Genomic DNA, 14,860 nt, shown 5'->3' with positions numbered 1-14,860 from the left:
CGATACGAATTTTTTACCTTTCAGCTTGCGTAGATTCTGGCAATAGATCCTTTTTCGCATTTCTTTCACGTTAGATCCTTAAAATAATCACGTTTGGCATTGCTTGGAATTAGTATAGAACACTACGAAAAAATACACTTTATCAACTTTGTTAATGCGGCAAAATTATGTCGGTGCTTGGCGCAACTAAACTAGGCATTACAGTTAAAATGTAGGTAATTTTAAGTGATTTCCAGTAAGTTTTGCATCCGTCTCTATCCGTTCGTGTCCGGTAGGCTTATTTAAAAAAAAAAAAAGGCTGTCGGATCGCCGCGCCTCTCGATCTCGCCACTGGGCACCATCCTGACGACCAGCGCGGAGCTCGAGCGAACCCGGAGCGCCACACCGAGCGATCGGAACAACAACACGGCGGCCACCGTAGCTGCGACGGCGTCGTCCACCACGATCAAAGCTAGTCCCAAAGGGAAGCAGCAATCTCTCGGCCTCCGGCCCAAGTCGCTCGATCGGAGCAACAACAATCCGTTCGGGGTCGGCAGTCCGCTTGCGGCGAAGACCTTCTCGATCGCCGGGGCGATCATCCGTCAGAGCGGAGGATCGCTGGCCAGCTAGCAGGCATCCCTGCTGCGGAGTTACTTAATAATATTACTTACTACTTACTTAACTTACTTATTTACTCAATAATAATATATACAAGTACAAACTTAAAGTTTAAAAATTAAACATTCGAGCAACATTGATGGCTCCAGAGAGGACGTCTCAAATCAGTTACAAAGTTACGGGCGAGACAGGACGATCACCACCACCACTATGACACAAAACCCACTAACTCTCTGCAAACGATTCAGACAGAGGATGAAAAGATATCTGTCCAGGCATCCAAACTATACAAAGTTTACAAATTATATCTTTCAACATATATTCTTGTTGTTTCTGCAGTTTGTTTTTGTTACGTGTGGCAAACACGTCCAAGCCAATAGGATTCTTGAAAGGATTCGTGGTAAGCGTTAGTTGTTCCGTCAGGGGTTGCCCATAAACAACAAACGGCTTAGTTGTAGCTGATAAAAATTTTACAACAATGCCACGGCTTAAAGTGTCCGAGCCCGCTACCATAAACCAACTATCTGTATCATTAGAAAGGTTGTTTAAATACAAATTCTTCCTAATATGCACTCCTCTTTTCGTACGGTACGGAAAAATTGGGTCACTGCGTGGTCGTGCTCTTTCTCGTATGAGCAGAGCCGTTGCTGTCTGTTGCACCGGCGAATGTTGTTTCGTGATGTCGACTGTTTGTCGCAGAACACTAAGATCGTGTGCAAAAGGGTTACTCGATTGTCCCGGTAAAGGGCCAAACCTTTGTACTTCATCTCTTATGTGAAGCATGCTATTAAAACTATCCGTTACATTGCCGAACAATTTCTTGTGCTTTTCTACGTACGTACGCAGATACTCTCCTGCAAAGTTTCGATACCTACTAAATCTTGCATGGTTGCATATGGCAATGGCCGAATGCAAATAACAGAAGGCTTCGTAGAGCTCCGCGTGCCCGATATTCTGAAAAAGTACAATGCCCACCACATCCAACATGTAGCCCCACATTGGAGGCGTCCAGAGCGGAGTTTCTTTTGCAAAGTGCCTTGCGGTCGCACACCTTTCACGTGGGAATTGCACTTTCGATAGTGCGTGTTGCACTAATTCCACATATTGTGGCTTCATTTCCTTGACACGATCATTATTACAACCCTTGATGAAAGTAAAAAACAGTATTTGCATTGCTTCCAAATGCAATAAATGGCGATCGTTGCCTACTGTTACATCCTTTACAATATCTATCGGGAATTTCCCCAAGGGGGTAGCGATAACCCGATGCTTAGTTTCCTCTGTAATGGTGCATGTTGTGCTGCCGTTTGTAGCGGCTGTTCCTGCAATTAGAAAAATACATATTATGATTAATGTATAAATAATGGATGTGTCATGCCACCTACCTTTTACGAAAGCTCGTGCCGCGGAATCGGTAATCACTGCTCGTGCTGTGATGCCGACCGATCTACCATTATCAAGTACCAATTGGCGTGGTTGTCCTCGTCTACCAACAAACGTCTGCGCTTCGTCGCACAAACGGCCGAGGAAGTGTTCAATAGGAGGCTTACCTTCGCCGCAAAACACGACGATGATGAATGGATTGCCCAGTTTGGTGTTTTCGTTCAAACGCCCTTGAATAACCCATGAGGTAAATTTGGGTTTTGACAGTTGGGGCAACGGCGCTACTCCGACGTGGATATCTAATTCTACGTTGTTGCTGGCCACATTGGTCACGTTTTCAAGAACTGCGGCTTCTGCAATGGTAATGTGAATGTAATATAAATATATTTAAATATACGTAACACGCAGGCGAACTTACTTAAACCACGATACCACATGAAGCCAACCACGTTGCCATCAGAGTCACGGATTTCTTCGGGCTTGATTTCCCACCCTGTCCCATGTCCCGATGGCCCCTGCAGCGCGACTCGGGCATCCTTTGGCATACCGGGGAAATATTGGCTCAGCTTGCATAGAATCTGCTGCAACATTGCTGGCCCGTGTTCGGGGTATTGTTGTGTAATGTGTGCTATGTCGCGTACCACTTCCTCCGCCGTTCGACGTTCTTGCTCCGTGGCATCTTCGAAGCCTCTGCGATCCTCAGCGTCATCGTCGAATTCCATGTCCGAGTCGTTGTCGCTGCTCGAGCTCGGACCTGTTTCAGGAGCTTCTTGTCGTTGCTTGTACGGTCGCAGCTTCTGGCTCGGACCTGCTACAGCAGCCCTCTGTCGCTGCTTGGACGATTTCTTCCGGGAGGCCGACCGTTGTATGATTCCTTCCTTGTTGGCTTCCGTTTCTGCAGCAAGGAAAAAAACATATCAAAATATGTTGAATGTAACTGAGTTTATAGCGTTCGGTGGACCGCGGCAACGTGTCCACCCTAATTATCCTATAACGCGGCTTAAACAGTACGGCTTGACAAACGGTTTGGCGTGGTGAACGTTTAGAGAGTGTGGAATTGTTGAAATTGGTGCGTGCGTAAGATTATGATTCCGCTTGCCGCGCAGCTGCCACTGCCACTTACCAGCCTACCACTTACCAAAACCTAAGTAGAAGAGCGAATGATGATTTTCAAACGAAATTTTCACGAAATTTTCAACAAATTACGGTGGATTTTGCGGGAATTGAAACGATCTGTAGAACAATTAACCTCAAGAATTTTGAACTGTCAGTTCGGTGACAGATCTCAGATGGCTGCAAAACTGACAGCACAGCAGATTGTTTGGTGTAAGTTTAAATAATAAACGGTGTAAAATGCAGCATAAATGTTTTAGATAACGTAGGGCAACAGACGCAAGAAACTCTTCCAGAGAGAACAATTTAGAAGACACTTTTATTATAGCAATAACAGATGTAACAGACACATAAGATGTTGAATTTAATCAAAACAAAAACGTTGACAAAAGTCCGTAGATAATAAAACAATAAATGTAGTGTATCAGAAGGTGTTCAACTGAAGAAAAAATAAACTCTAAAAAAGTCCAAAAAGCCCACTGAAGAATCGATAAAATACTAGATTTTTTTTTATCTGTAAAAGAAAGTCTTGTTCGCCAAAAACTTATCATTCAAGAACATATAACATATTTGGTCAGGTTCGTCATCAGCAAGGAAGGTTGGTCAGGTTCGAAGTTACAAAGTTGGGTTGAAAAACCATATTAGTAAACCTTATTAAAAAACAAAATTCAAATGTCAAAAAAAATCGCGCGTGCTCGGAGGTAATTTTCGTTGCTCGGCGAATTGATGCCCTGGTTTCTAGTTATGCTGTTTCAGTATTTCTTCTTAGCGTTAGCATCAATCAATATGTGAAAATACCGTGTGTAACGGGAAAGAGTACCGAACGGTGATAAGTTTCCGTCGAGCAGAAGGAAAGATCTCCCAAAGCCCCGTTCTTTGGCCAAGTGTTCCCTTCTCCAAAACGAGTGGGGAGAGCATAATTACAAAAGTGTACCGCCGTGTACTGCATGTTTAAAAGCGCCAGCTGTGTGCTCCAGTGCCACAAATAAGGCCCGTTCCGTGGCAAGGGTTTCGCAAACTCAATTACAGGCCCAAAAGGTGCAGTGCAATTTCTGCCTGACCAGAAGCGCGGTGGTGGTGCATTTTCTCGGTGCACAGAATTTGCGCAAACGATGGTGTTTATGAATAGAGAGATTGTGGCTATCGCTGAAAAGGCAAATTCTGCGCTGGGAGCTGGACGGCTGAATCGTGTGAATGCGAACCGCCCAGCTGTTGAAATTGTAATTGAATAATTGGCTCAAGACGGCCATAACCGACATTCAGTGTGCGAGCAACACGCAAACAAATCCGTACGGCTTCAGCGGATGTGGACTGTTTTCGTTTTCGAGGGAACTTCCTTTTCCATATCTGTTGTTTGCGATCGATGCACATTTCCTGGACGCACCGTGGAGTTGTGTGTGGGTGAACGAGATGGCTCACGAGCACGAGTGAAACGGCAACACTCTACGGGATAAATGTCAACGGCTGCTTTGTTGACATCTGCTGCAGATGACAGATGAGGGCGGATGAAAAAAGCCGAACCATGATAACCAATTATGCAGGAAGCCAAACACTTTCCGTGGTTCCTATCAATTGATGTGTGTCCGGTCAAAGTACGGCCTTGGGTCCGGAACTTGGCCATCCTAATTCCATCCGACTTTGCTTTATCCTACTTTAGTCCCGCAGTTTATGTTATCTGTCCACGGCTCGATGTGGTGGGCGATGACCTGTTGCCACCTGTCGCACATGCTGAAGGATTCCGTTCCGTTCGTGCCATAATCCAATTTGCGAACGAGGAGTTCAGCTATTTTTATCTAGGAAACAAGTGGTGACCGTTCCCTCGAAGAATGTTATCCAGCGACGACGATGGTGGAAGGATGTTTAGTGCCTCATTTGAAATTGATTTCACGCCCTGGCCTGTCTCGTTGATTGATTCGACCCATCAGCTCCGCTAGGCGCCTGTGTAAATCGATATGTTGTAATAAATGTGACAAACGAAAGGCATAATCCGGTCAGCATCGTAAACAGTTATAACTATCGCGTTTTGCTACAAATCAGTGGGTCGATTTCATGCATCATTGGCCTGCACTTGGAATGGACCTCGAGCTCTCTCCGTCTTAGCGTCGATCAGTGCGTAGAAAAGAGTATTTTTAAATACATACGCTTTGGCTTTTCTTTTCGCCTGTTTGCGTGTCACGTTACATATTCGGTGGTCAACCGAAACTTGTAGAAAAGGCGTAAAAACAATCGTCTTTAACTTTCTTTTTCTGTTATCAGCATTGAGAGCTCATGTCACAAAAACAACGAGAATGCAAAAATGCTGATTCAATTATACTTTTGCAATCTGTGTGTGTTTTAATTCGTCCAATGTTTCGCACATAGTTTGCCGGCAGCAACCGGCCTAATTAGATTTGAATGTCATCATCAACCTTACAATGTAAGCCTTCTGGTCATGCTTGAAATAGATTGACCTTCTTTTTTGCTTCGTAAACCAAGGGTTGTGAAACTGTTGAGCCGCTGTGTTCATCGGCGAATTCTTGCCATATTTGTTCGTCTCTTTGTGGAAAACATCTATCGCTGGGCCACACGCTACGTTCTAGAATCGTGGCTGAACATTTTCCTTCTTTGTACCGTCCCTCTTCGAATGTTAATGACTCTCTGCGCCGGACACTTACAGAGGCTGCCAGAAGGCGAATTGCGTGCGTCATCTGTGGCTAATCAGCAAAACACCAAAGTGGAACTTCCTACCGCCGAGTGTTCAGTGCGCGAGGTTTTTTTTTAACACATAACGTGTTTTTTCAGCATGCTGAGGAGGCCTTGAGTAGACAGAAAGTTCGACGGCTGTGCAAATAAACACACGCCCAGAGAATAACGAGCAACCGGTCAAAATATAGAACACAGCGGCGTAAATGAAGTCTTGCCAAGAAAATAAATGTTTCTTCACGGTCCGATCGGTACTCCGGCTCCAGCGAAAGGTTGAATTTTGTTTGTAAACATCGTAGCTCTTATCTTGTGCCGGGTCATTTAGTTGCGATACGCGCGTCGAACACACCGTCCACGCTGTCTGCCTTATCTAGTTTAGGCGGTCGAACGTTCAGTTACTTTTTGAAATATATTCCTTTTCTTTGAATCGGTTGCGACTTCTTGCAGAACATTAGGTTTACCACCAATTAAAGTCGTCCTGATTGTCACAGTTTATGTACCGCAACGGCATACAAAGTACCAGCCGGCATAGAACACGTGCTGGCTGCTTGCAAACATTTTATCGGTTGTTGAACTGCCCTGGTGTGAACACTCGTTCAACAACGATTGCGCTCTTGCTCTTACAAATGGAAATGTATTTTTAAACCCGGTTTAATTTGAATTTTATCGACCTTGACAATGAAACATACGCGGGTGCCGCGGGTTGCACGGTGTATTTCGGGTGGCGCTCTCGTGAAACAAGCATGCTAATGGTTGACCCGGCAAAAATCTCGCTTTGGCCCTTCTAATTAACCCACCAAATGAAAAGTTTCTAATAAAAAACAGCAATCAGCAACCGCTTAATGAGCCTATGTTTTTGTAACGGATTCGCAGATCGTACCCGTAGTTCCCAGAGTGAGATCGCAGCCACGTAGCCACCGTAGACCGCTGCCGAATCGACAAGATGCAAGATGGACTCATCTCACGTACCGGTGCATCGATCTACAATGGCACGTTTACCGGTGGCGTTGGCAACGGTGCGGGAAACTACAACAACGGGATAGGCGCCCCTGGAGGACAACACTTTTCCCCAAGCAAATGTTTCAACCCCTCCCGACAACAGCCCCCCTCACCGGGACACACGGCCAGTCGGGCGACTGACAAGTTCAAACTTTGCGGTTACGATGGCAACGTTGGCACGGGTAGCGGGCAAATGGGCTCAATGATTGACGAGAATGGGTCGATAATGACGGGTTCCGGCAACGGACCGACGACGAAGGCGGACATTTTTGGAGTGCTAGAATTTTGGCTAAAGTTGCGACACGATCTGCGAACGCTTCCCTGGGAACAGCTAAAGACAGTCAAGCTGAAAAACCCTCGTGCCGCCCCCGGTTGTGCATACATTCCGACGCATGTAAGACATTAAAAATCCTGAAAGCCGCTAGTAAACATGCTAACAATGGTTTTGAAATCTGTTTTCACCCAGGTTGAACATATTGCAAACGTGCTAACACACGGCCTGTGGGTACTGCCTTCGATCTATGCTGGATTCCACCTGTACTTCCGTAGCTATTCAGCCGCCCAAACACTCGCGGCCGTCATATATGGACTCGCCCTGTCAATGCTTTTCCTCGTTTCAACCTGCTATCATGTGTGCGTGTGCTATTGCCATCACAACCGCCCCCTAAAAAATGTGCTGCATCGGTGCGATCGTGCCATGATCTACATCTTCATAGCCGGTTCCTACTACCCATGGCTCAGCCTGGGCCACACCAGCCACCCGCAGATCGTTTCCGTCGTGAAGTGGACCATTTGGTTGATGGCCGCACTTGGTATCATCTATCAGCAGGTAGGTCGCGAATGTCGGCCGGGATTCATCACGCTGACCCCAATATCTGTTTAATCTTTCCCGTAGATGTACCACGAACGGTACAAGTGCCTGGAAACGTTCTTTTACGTTGTGATCGGTGTCGGTCCGTCGCTACTAATCGTGCTTTGGGGTCACGAGTTCACCGGAATGGCAGAGCTGAAAATCGGAGGTATTCTCTACATCGTCGGAATAGGGTTTTTTAAATCTGATGGCCTTTTCCCGTTTGCCCATGCGATCTGGCACCTGTTCGTGGTGACCGCCGCGTGTGTACATTATTTCGCGATCATGACTCACCTGTTCCCAGTGCCGCTAGTGATCGTCGATATGGCCGACAGCTTGATGGTAGGTGGTTGAACGGTCATCCCTGTGTCTCAAAGGGGACGGTATTGTTTTGGTAAATTGAAGCGACTTCTGCCTGACTTGTTTCTTTCAAGTGAACGAAACGGTAATTTATTTCGCTTCTCGTTAGGTATAACGTTTTGTTCTATTTGTGCAGTAGGGTTCCTTCTCTATTTGTTACAATCTTTTTGTCGCGACATCAAACATTACGTTAGAACGATTTTGGTGATCGTGTTCGAAACGATGGACGAATGTGTCATAGATGCTATCTATAACGAGCGGTGCTGAGCTGGATCTCGAAACCAAACCGATCTTTGATCATACGTACAAATTTTGCTCAAGTTTTCATTCGTTTCGAAAACCATGGTTAGGTTTGCAAAATACTCAAACGATGAATATCGTTTCACTATAAATCTTTGTGTTCAAGTTACACTGTCCAGTCTCCAACCTGTGTTAGCGTATGTCGGAGGATAATGCACTTCATCCGCACTTTTGTGATATGTAAAACGACGAAAAAAGCGAGATGTCATTTAGTATACGTTATTGAAAAAGAAAAACATTCGGTTGTGGTTATGTGCAGTTTCGTTCTGTGGTTTAGTTCCATGTTCCTGGCAGAATAGAGAGCTGTTTGCCTGTACCTTTGTAGCGTAAGGTTAGTTTAGTAGATAATCATTAGTATGGCAAAAGGGATTGGAAGTACAGTAGAAAGGTTTGGGGCAACGCTTGTGTAAGTTAGCCACTGGCGATCATCAACGTCAGATCACTGGCAATTACTCGAAACACTAAATGCAGCTTTTCGATCTTCTATCGAATAATTCTACGAATATTTACACTGAAATTGAAATATCGCAAGTGGAAACACGCAACCGCTAAAACAAATGCATCGTAACAAACGGCCCATTCGAGGTGATTTGTTCCATTAACTATCGACACCATTGGTCTTCTTGATGGACACACACACCAGTGAAGAAAACATTGTATGCATCTTTGAATATTGTTGGATATTCTATCGGATATTCTATTGGATATTCTATGCATGTGAAAACCATGAATTGCGGTGTAATAGACGTTCATGTCCATATCTTGGCAGAACAACGACAAGTCTGAATAACGATAGGATGGGGGGGACTGCGCCAATGACAAACATGACAGACAAGCATTAGAAACCGTCTACTATCGCGTAGAACAGAAATAGACAAAAACGCAACATAGTGATATTCTCGAATGTTTGAAATACTCTCAACTAGAACCCACCAACGAAACTATGGAATCCATTTGCTCACTATCATTTTCTCTATCGGAAATGTGCGTATTTTTCACTCTTTCTAACTTTCTTACGGGAACGATCGAAAACGGGGTAACAAGTATTTAATAGTAAACAAAAGTTTTACCAAAGTGTCTACAAGAATAGGCAACGTCGTCGTTTAAGTGCACCTATAAGGATTGCCACCATTAGGTAAAAACATAATAGTAAAACAATAGATCTAAAACACAACATACCCACCCTACGATTGAAGATGACGACGGATATGTTCTCAAATTATGTGAACTTTAGAAACTGAACAAGATTGATATTTATCCAAATGCCAAATGTGAGTACCAAGTGTTATTAAATAAAACAGCATATATTCTCATTTTCTCAACGGTATTCCGCACCGCTCACTTTCAACTTAAAGTTCACAATTAAAGTGCAGTTGCACGTAACGTGCAGATAGTTGCAATAGACCAATTCCACATAATGTTACAGTTACAAGCACTTATCGATCGAGGAACGGAGCCAAACAGAGCTGGGTATGGCTGATATTGCCGAGAGTGGAGTTGAAATACAAAGTAAATGTCTTAGAGGCGTGTGTCAAGAGTTTTCGTTCCGATAGTTTCATTCCGCAATATCACACTATTCTTGCAACAATTACCGTTTATTGTTTATATTTTTAGTTAAACTATTTGCAGGTGCTAACAGAAATGGCAGCAGCTGCGACAGGTCAGTACACCGGAGCCTTCATAATTTCATGCAGACGGCGCGTCTGTCGCTCGGAGTGACGAAAGAATTTCCCCAAAACGAACTCAATTTCCTTGCGGGTGTGGAGCGGTGGCCAGAGTGTGGTTATAGCAAAGTGTCTGCCGACAAACAGGAGGTAAGCGAACATCGCATGAGTTTCCCAATTGTGGGACCATTACAAACTACCAACCTGTGAAAGCGCATCGAATCGTAGGCCGAGTTTTGCATAAGTTCCAGCATCTTCAGCTCCTGATTGAACTGTTTTTCGTACTCGACCAAACTGGCATGGTACCGTTGGCGACAGACGGCGGAACTGAAAAAGGGCAAATGATGTGCTCGGTGGCCAGCTACTACTACGGTACCTACTATCGGGGTGACACTTACTACGGTGGTTGCAAGTTAGTGTAGCTAGTATGGAGTGACTCGTCCGATCTCGCGCCAGGTTTCTGTCTCTTCGTACCAGACTTGCGTTTCGAGTCACGCCGTTTTTTACGCTGCTGTTGTATGTTGCGATCCATGGTTGGCCTTTCACGACACAGCACCAAATAGACAAATTTATCAAAGTTAACCGAACAGATGTTGCTGCTTCCGGACGAACTTCAATTGCACTAAAACCCATAGGAAAGAATGGCCCAAATGCGACCAAACGTTGGCGCGCACCGTTGCCATGGAAATTGTTTCTGAAATACCGATAGTCTTCCAGTTTGTTTGGTTAATGTAGGTCAGATCGAGGGAATGGCGTAGTGAAATTTTTGCAAAGCATTACGTTCGTTTGGTGGGTGGTGTGGGCTGTTGGTGAACTGAAATTTCCTTTTCATTTGCATCCTTTCGATTTTAATGCCATCACAGTGTGTAGTGCTGCCGTTAGCAACGGTATTATTTAGTATTTAGTGGGTAAATCGATCTCTTTGCGACATCCTACAATGGAAACGCACACATGATAGAATACTGTGTTGCATCACAGCACACATTGGTATTGCTACGTCGAATCCCAAGTTGAGAAGGCGTTGTCGCTTTGGGAGGAATATTTTTTGAACCGACTTTCGCCAACACCGGGCCATGTTTCGGCATAGCTTTCAGCATAGATTTGTTACGGTGTACAGCAGTGCCGGAAGCAAACCGCTGACCATCTGGGACGTGCATACGAAAAATGGACACACCAGGCGTTTGACCGACGAAGATCTCAACTCACTGGTCTTCGAGCTGATCGGCGTCAATGTGGCCACGACCTTCATGGTAGCGCCCTGCGCCCCGTGTCCGTCACTTAGTATCAAACTTCCGTTTTTGGTAATGTTGTTGAAAAATTTGAAAAAGTTCTTCTCCTTTGAGATTACGGTGAGCATGCCAAGGTTTTGTGGGATGAGGAGGCTCATATTTTCATGGTTACTTCCTTTTCGTGCCAGATCCTTGACGACCGCCAATCGCTTCGTAGGCTCCGCTTGTCGAACTATCAAAGCGAAACCCGGGTGCATTGCTTTGGCATTGCGATGCCTCTATCGCTGGAACCCAACTGGAACGATGTTCGGTTGAATCTGGCAGATTTGACTCGACGCGCCTATGGAACGAACTATGTTGAAGCGGTTCGCATCCAGATTCATGCCAACGTGCGAATCAAATGTATTTACTTCAGCGACCAATTGTACACGAACGAGGAAACGCCAGCCGACTTACGCCTCGTGCGACCGTTAAAACCGTCTCGAGCTCATCATCCTAGGACCAAAATGGGCAAAATTCCAGACGAACCTATTGAAATGGTCCGACCTCCTAGCCCTGAGCTTCAGCGGGAACCTGAGAATATTGCGACTGAACCGGAAGCCATACGTCCTCCAACACCCGAGGTTACTCCTCCGACCGCTGAGACTGCGGCACCAACTGAAACCGTTGAAACGGCAGAAATAGCGGAAACTGCATGAGAAATTTAAAATGTCGCCGGCCCGTTACAGAGGAGGGCAGCAAGGATTTTGCGATTTCTGCTTATTGCTTATGATGTTTGGATGAAAACTCTATCAATTGGACAATTTGTTAACAGATTTTACAAATTGATTGTAGTGTAAATGTTTCTTCCATGTAAATTGTTGTGATAAGCCATACAAACATCAGCCAGCGAAAAGCCTGCGCGTGAGCAAGCTCACCATCGTACGGTGAGAGGTGAGAAAAGTCCCTCACTTCAACATTCGATGGTGAGAAGAGGCTCAGCTTTTCTCCAATCCCGACGAAAGAAACAAAAAGACTGTGGGAAAGAGAGACAGTATCCGTTTTTTTTTGCGTTTTGTTTGACAGCTGCGCGAAGTTAGCAAACAGAGAATCGAAGGGAGATAGTGAGAGCTGTGAGAGAACGCGAGGCGAGTGAACGAGAGGGCGCACATTCGGCCACAGAACTCTCAATCTTGAATCTCTGATCGGATAGAGAGTGCAACAGTCGAGAGAGAGTGATTCTGGAATTGCTTTTTTGCCATCACGAGGAATTTTCGCTGTTCTCGCAACGAGTTTGGCGTGAACGGAACGTGCGTGCTAATCAAACACGGAACCGCGTCGGGGGACACCGAAAAAAGGCTTACGGTGGTGCCACACCGTGAAATGGTGGTGCTCGTTGCGGCCCGTTTCAGGCGGGCAACCGACCATCTGCCTGCTCTGCCTGGCCATGTGCCGTTGCTGGTGCGTGCGTGTGTTTTGTGATAGGAAATCTCTGTCCTGTGTCGAATCAAAGATTGCGTCTGCTTTAATGTGCCCGCGTGTGTGAGCGTGAGGGAGAAAGGAATGCGTGCTTGTGCTCTCCTTCATTGGTGCTCGTTCTGGCTTGTTCGTGGCCGTGTCCTTCGTTTTCCTTGAAAGGAAACTATTGTAAAGCAGTGTTTTTCTCTCTCAAATGGTTTCCCTGTCCCTGTCTGCCTGTGGTTACTAAGTTTACCGTTTTTATGACGCTGGAGTTTTCACTCGAGCATCAATTTTCCGTAGCCTACTCTGGACCCGTGTGCATCGTGCGTCGGCTTAACCGCCCGTTGGCGGAAACGTCACGCTTTTGTGTGTAACGTGCACACACACGCACACCGAGAACCCTTCCTTTGGAGTGCGCTGTGCGTGCGAGAGCGTGTTGTTGAAAGGCTGGGTTGCTATGGTTCGAGCGACGCAAACGGCCCGACCCGATGCATTCGACCAGAGTGAGGGCCAGCGCCGATGTGCGACGGACACATGCAAACCAATCGAGATCGAAAAAGCGTTCCGGATTTCCGGATATCAGTCGTTTAACCTCGCGGAAAGTGAATCGACCAGGGGACGCCCCGTGCCCCGCAGTCACGGTGCGCTTTTCCTTCGCTCTCATCGCGCTCCTTACGATCCAATTTACTTCCAACGATCGTGTTTTTCAAGCCGAAAAGTGGCAGCAGAGCGCACGGTCTCGCACGATGATGCTGTGGAAAATTTACCGCCCCATCGTAAACCGTCGTCGACGACGACGGAAACCGCCGCCCGAGACCTCTCGTGTGGAGATGATGGGTTTCCCCGTCATAAACTGGCGGGGGGCGGCGTGAACAGCGAGATCTTTTAGGGTGACCTTTTGCTGCGCGAGAACGGAAGAGTACGGATTCGATGGCAGAGGGCAAAAGCGGTCAGGTGCTGTCGCGTAGTGCGAAGAAAATCCTTCTCAATGGCAGCAAAGCTCAACAACAAACATCGCCACCTGGGAAGGTTTTTATTTTTCCAGTGACTGGTGAAAAGCGGTCCCAATCTGCCGCACCCAGCGACGTCGTCCCGAAGGACGATGGTGTAGAAATTTCATCAAGAATCCGACAGATTATTTGCCGCCGTAGGAACCAAGATTTTGTCTAAATAGTGCTTCAAACGCCAAATTCGTTCAAACTGAAATGGTTCCAGTGCGAGAAGTGTCTTTGAGTTTGTGGGGAACACTGATCCCAGGTTGTGGACGGTCTAAAAAAATCAGTTTAATATAAAATAACCAGAATTGCCTCGGTTGGTTTTACATGATTTCACGGGGGACAGTGAGAGAGAGACAAGCAAAGTGACCTGGTGGTGAATGTGTCTCGAAGAAGAAAGGTTCGGTTTTGCAGTGAGTGCCATCGTAATTTCCCGACCCGACAGTTGCCGGCTGGGTTGCGGAAAAACGGAAAATGCGTGCTCGCCCCCGATGTAACCCGCGAGAGCGCGCGATTGAGGGGTTTCCCCGGGGTTTTTTGTGTCCCTCTCTTCACGATCACGGTTCCGGGCGTGAGAACGATAGATAAACACAGTGCGGGAGATCGTTTGAAAATGGCACAAACGGTGTCGTTTGCCGCCGCGTGTTCGCGGATGGGTTGTGGCCGACCGAAGGACGAACGAAGCAATCCCGACCCGGCTAAGTCTGGCCACGACCCAATGTTTTTTTTTGCACAAAATAAAATCCCATGTTGGCGGGGTTTGCGAAATTGATGGACTCTCGAGAACCGAAGTCGGGTTTTCGGTTTTTGTTTGGTTTCTCTTGGGCACAAACTCCGTTCGTCGTGGCGCGGTTCCAGTAATGGCACACGGAGAGATGAGCGACACAATGATTTGTGTTGTGCGCCGTTTCATTGCGAGACCGTCTGCCGACTCGTGGTCGCCGTCGTCTGTTTGGCGGCTCGACGGCAGGATGATTGATTGCAGGCGCTGGAAAGTGAATCGTTTGTTTGTCAAACTCGGCGGCAGATGTCCGGAGCAGATGACCGAGCGCGTCGGCATGGCAAGAACATTAGAGAACCCCCGTTAAATGGCAGTCAGAAGCGCAGCTTGTTCGATTCATTTTCTGAATTACTGACCACCGGAGTGCGGATCTGGTTTGGTTTCTCAATTCCGCTTAATCAGCGGCGGAATGTCGTTTGTGATTGATGATTTTATGGGAATCTTCCCCACAACAGTCGAACAAACTT

The 14,860-nt window shown here is 46.4% G+C and overlaps 3 protein-coding genes across 3 annotated transcripts; 2 read left to right on the top strand and 1 right to left on the bottom strand.

Moving 5' to 3' along the window:
• Window positions 1-3,771: 3,771 nt before the first annotated feature.
• Window positions 3,772-9,794, top strand: LOC128277416 (monocyte to macrophage differentiation factor). The gene is made up of 4 exons (XM_053015870.1): window positions 3,772-3,794; window positions 6,649-7,168; window positions 7,241-7,603; window positions 7,670-9,794. Exons 2-4 carry the CDS (start codon window positions 6,719-6,721, stop codon window positions 7,976-7,978), a joined length of 1,122 nt encoding a protein of 373 aa, XP_052871830.1. The 5' UTR covers window positions 3,772-3,794; window positions 6,649-6,718; the 3' UTR covers window positions 7,979-9,794.
• Window positions 9,795-9,945: 151 nt separating this feature from the next.
• Window positions 9,946-10,480, bottom strand: LOC128268323 (uncharacterized). Its single transcript, XM_053005381.1, has 3 exons — window positions 10,347-10,480; window positions 10,153-10,275; window positions 9,946-10,081 (listed from the first exon to the last, which is right to left on the bottom strand). Exons 1-3 carry the CDS (start codon window positions 10,478-10,480, stop codon window positions 9,946-9,948), a joined length of 393 nt encoding a protein of 130 aa, XP_052861341.1.
• Window positions 10,481-11,021: 541 nt separating this feature from the next.
• On the top strand, window positions 11,022-11,875 carry LOC128279149 (cilia- and flagella-associated protein 20-like). The gene is made up of 2 exons (XM_053017867.1): window positions 11,022-11,297; window positions 11,366-11,875. Exons 1-2 carry the CDS (start codon window positions 11,022-11,024, stop codon window positions 11,873-11,875), a joined length of 786 nt encoding a protein of 261 aa, XP_052873827.1.
• The last annotated feature ends 2,985 nt before the right edge of the window (window positions 11,876-14,860 follow it).

Source organism: Anopheles cruzii, chromosome 2 (assembly GCF_943734635.1).
Source record: "Anopheles cruzii chromosome 2, idAnoCruzAS_RS32_06, whole genome shotgun sequence".
Taxonomy (NCBI): domain Eukaryota; kingdom Metazoa; phylum Arthropoda; class Insecta; order Diptera; family Culicidae; genus Anopheles; species Anopheles cruzii.
The sequence above is the reverse complement of the archived record's forward strand: the minus strand, read 5'-3'. Positions and strand labels throughout refer to the sequence as shown.

What these genes read in the sequence shown, in the direction of transcription:
- LOC128279149 (XM_053017867.1), top strand. Translation starts at nt 11,022, where the DNA reads ATGTTTCGGCATAGCTTTCAGCATAGATTTGTTACGGTGTACAGCAGT. An exon ending in TCTTCTCCTTTGAGATTACG is followed by an intron (nt 11,298 to 11,365) that starts GTGAGCATGCCA and finishes TTTTCGTGCCAG; the next exon opens with ATCCTTGACGACCGCCAATC.
- LOC128277416 (XM_053015870.1), top strand. Translation starts at nt 6,719, where the DNA reads ATGCAAGATGGACTCATCTCACGTACCGGTGCATCGATCTACAATGGC. An exon ending in GTGCATACATTCCGACGCAT is followed by an intron (nt 7,169 to 7,240) that starts GTAAGACATTAA and finishes GTTTTCACCCAG; the next exon opens with GTTGAACATATTGCAAACGT. An exon ending in TTGGTATCATCTATCAGCAG is followed by an intron (nt 7,604 to 7,669) that starts GTAGGTCGCGAA and finishes TCTTTCCCGTAG; the next exon opens with ATGTACCACGAACGGTACAA.
- LOC128268323 (XM_053005381.1), bottom strand. Translation starts at nt 10,480, where the DNA reads ATGGATCGCAACATACAACAGCAGCGTAAAAAACGGCGTGACTCGAAA. An exon ending in ACTAACTTGCAACCACCGTA is followed by an intron (nt 10,276 to 10,346) that starts GTAAGTGTCACC and finishes GCCCTTTTTCAG; the next exon opens with TTCCGCCGTCTGTCGCCAAC. An exon ending in GATTCGATGCGCTTTCACAG is followed by an intron (nt 10,082 to 10,152) that starts GTTGGTAGTTTG and finishes GTTTGTCGGCAG; the next exon opens with ACACTTTGCTATAACCACAC.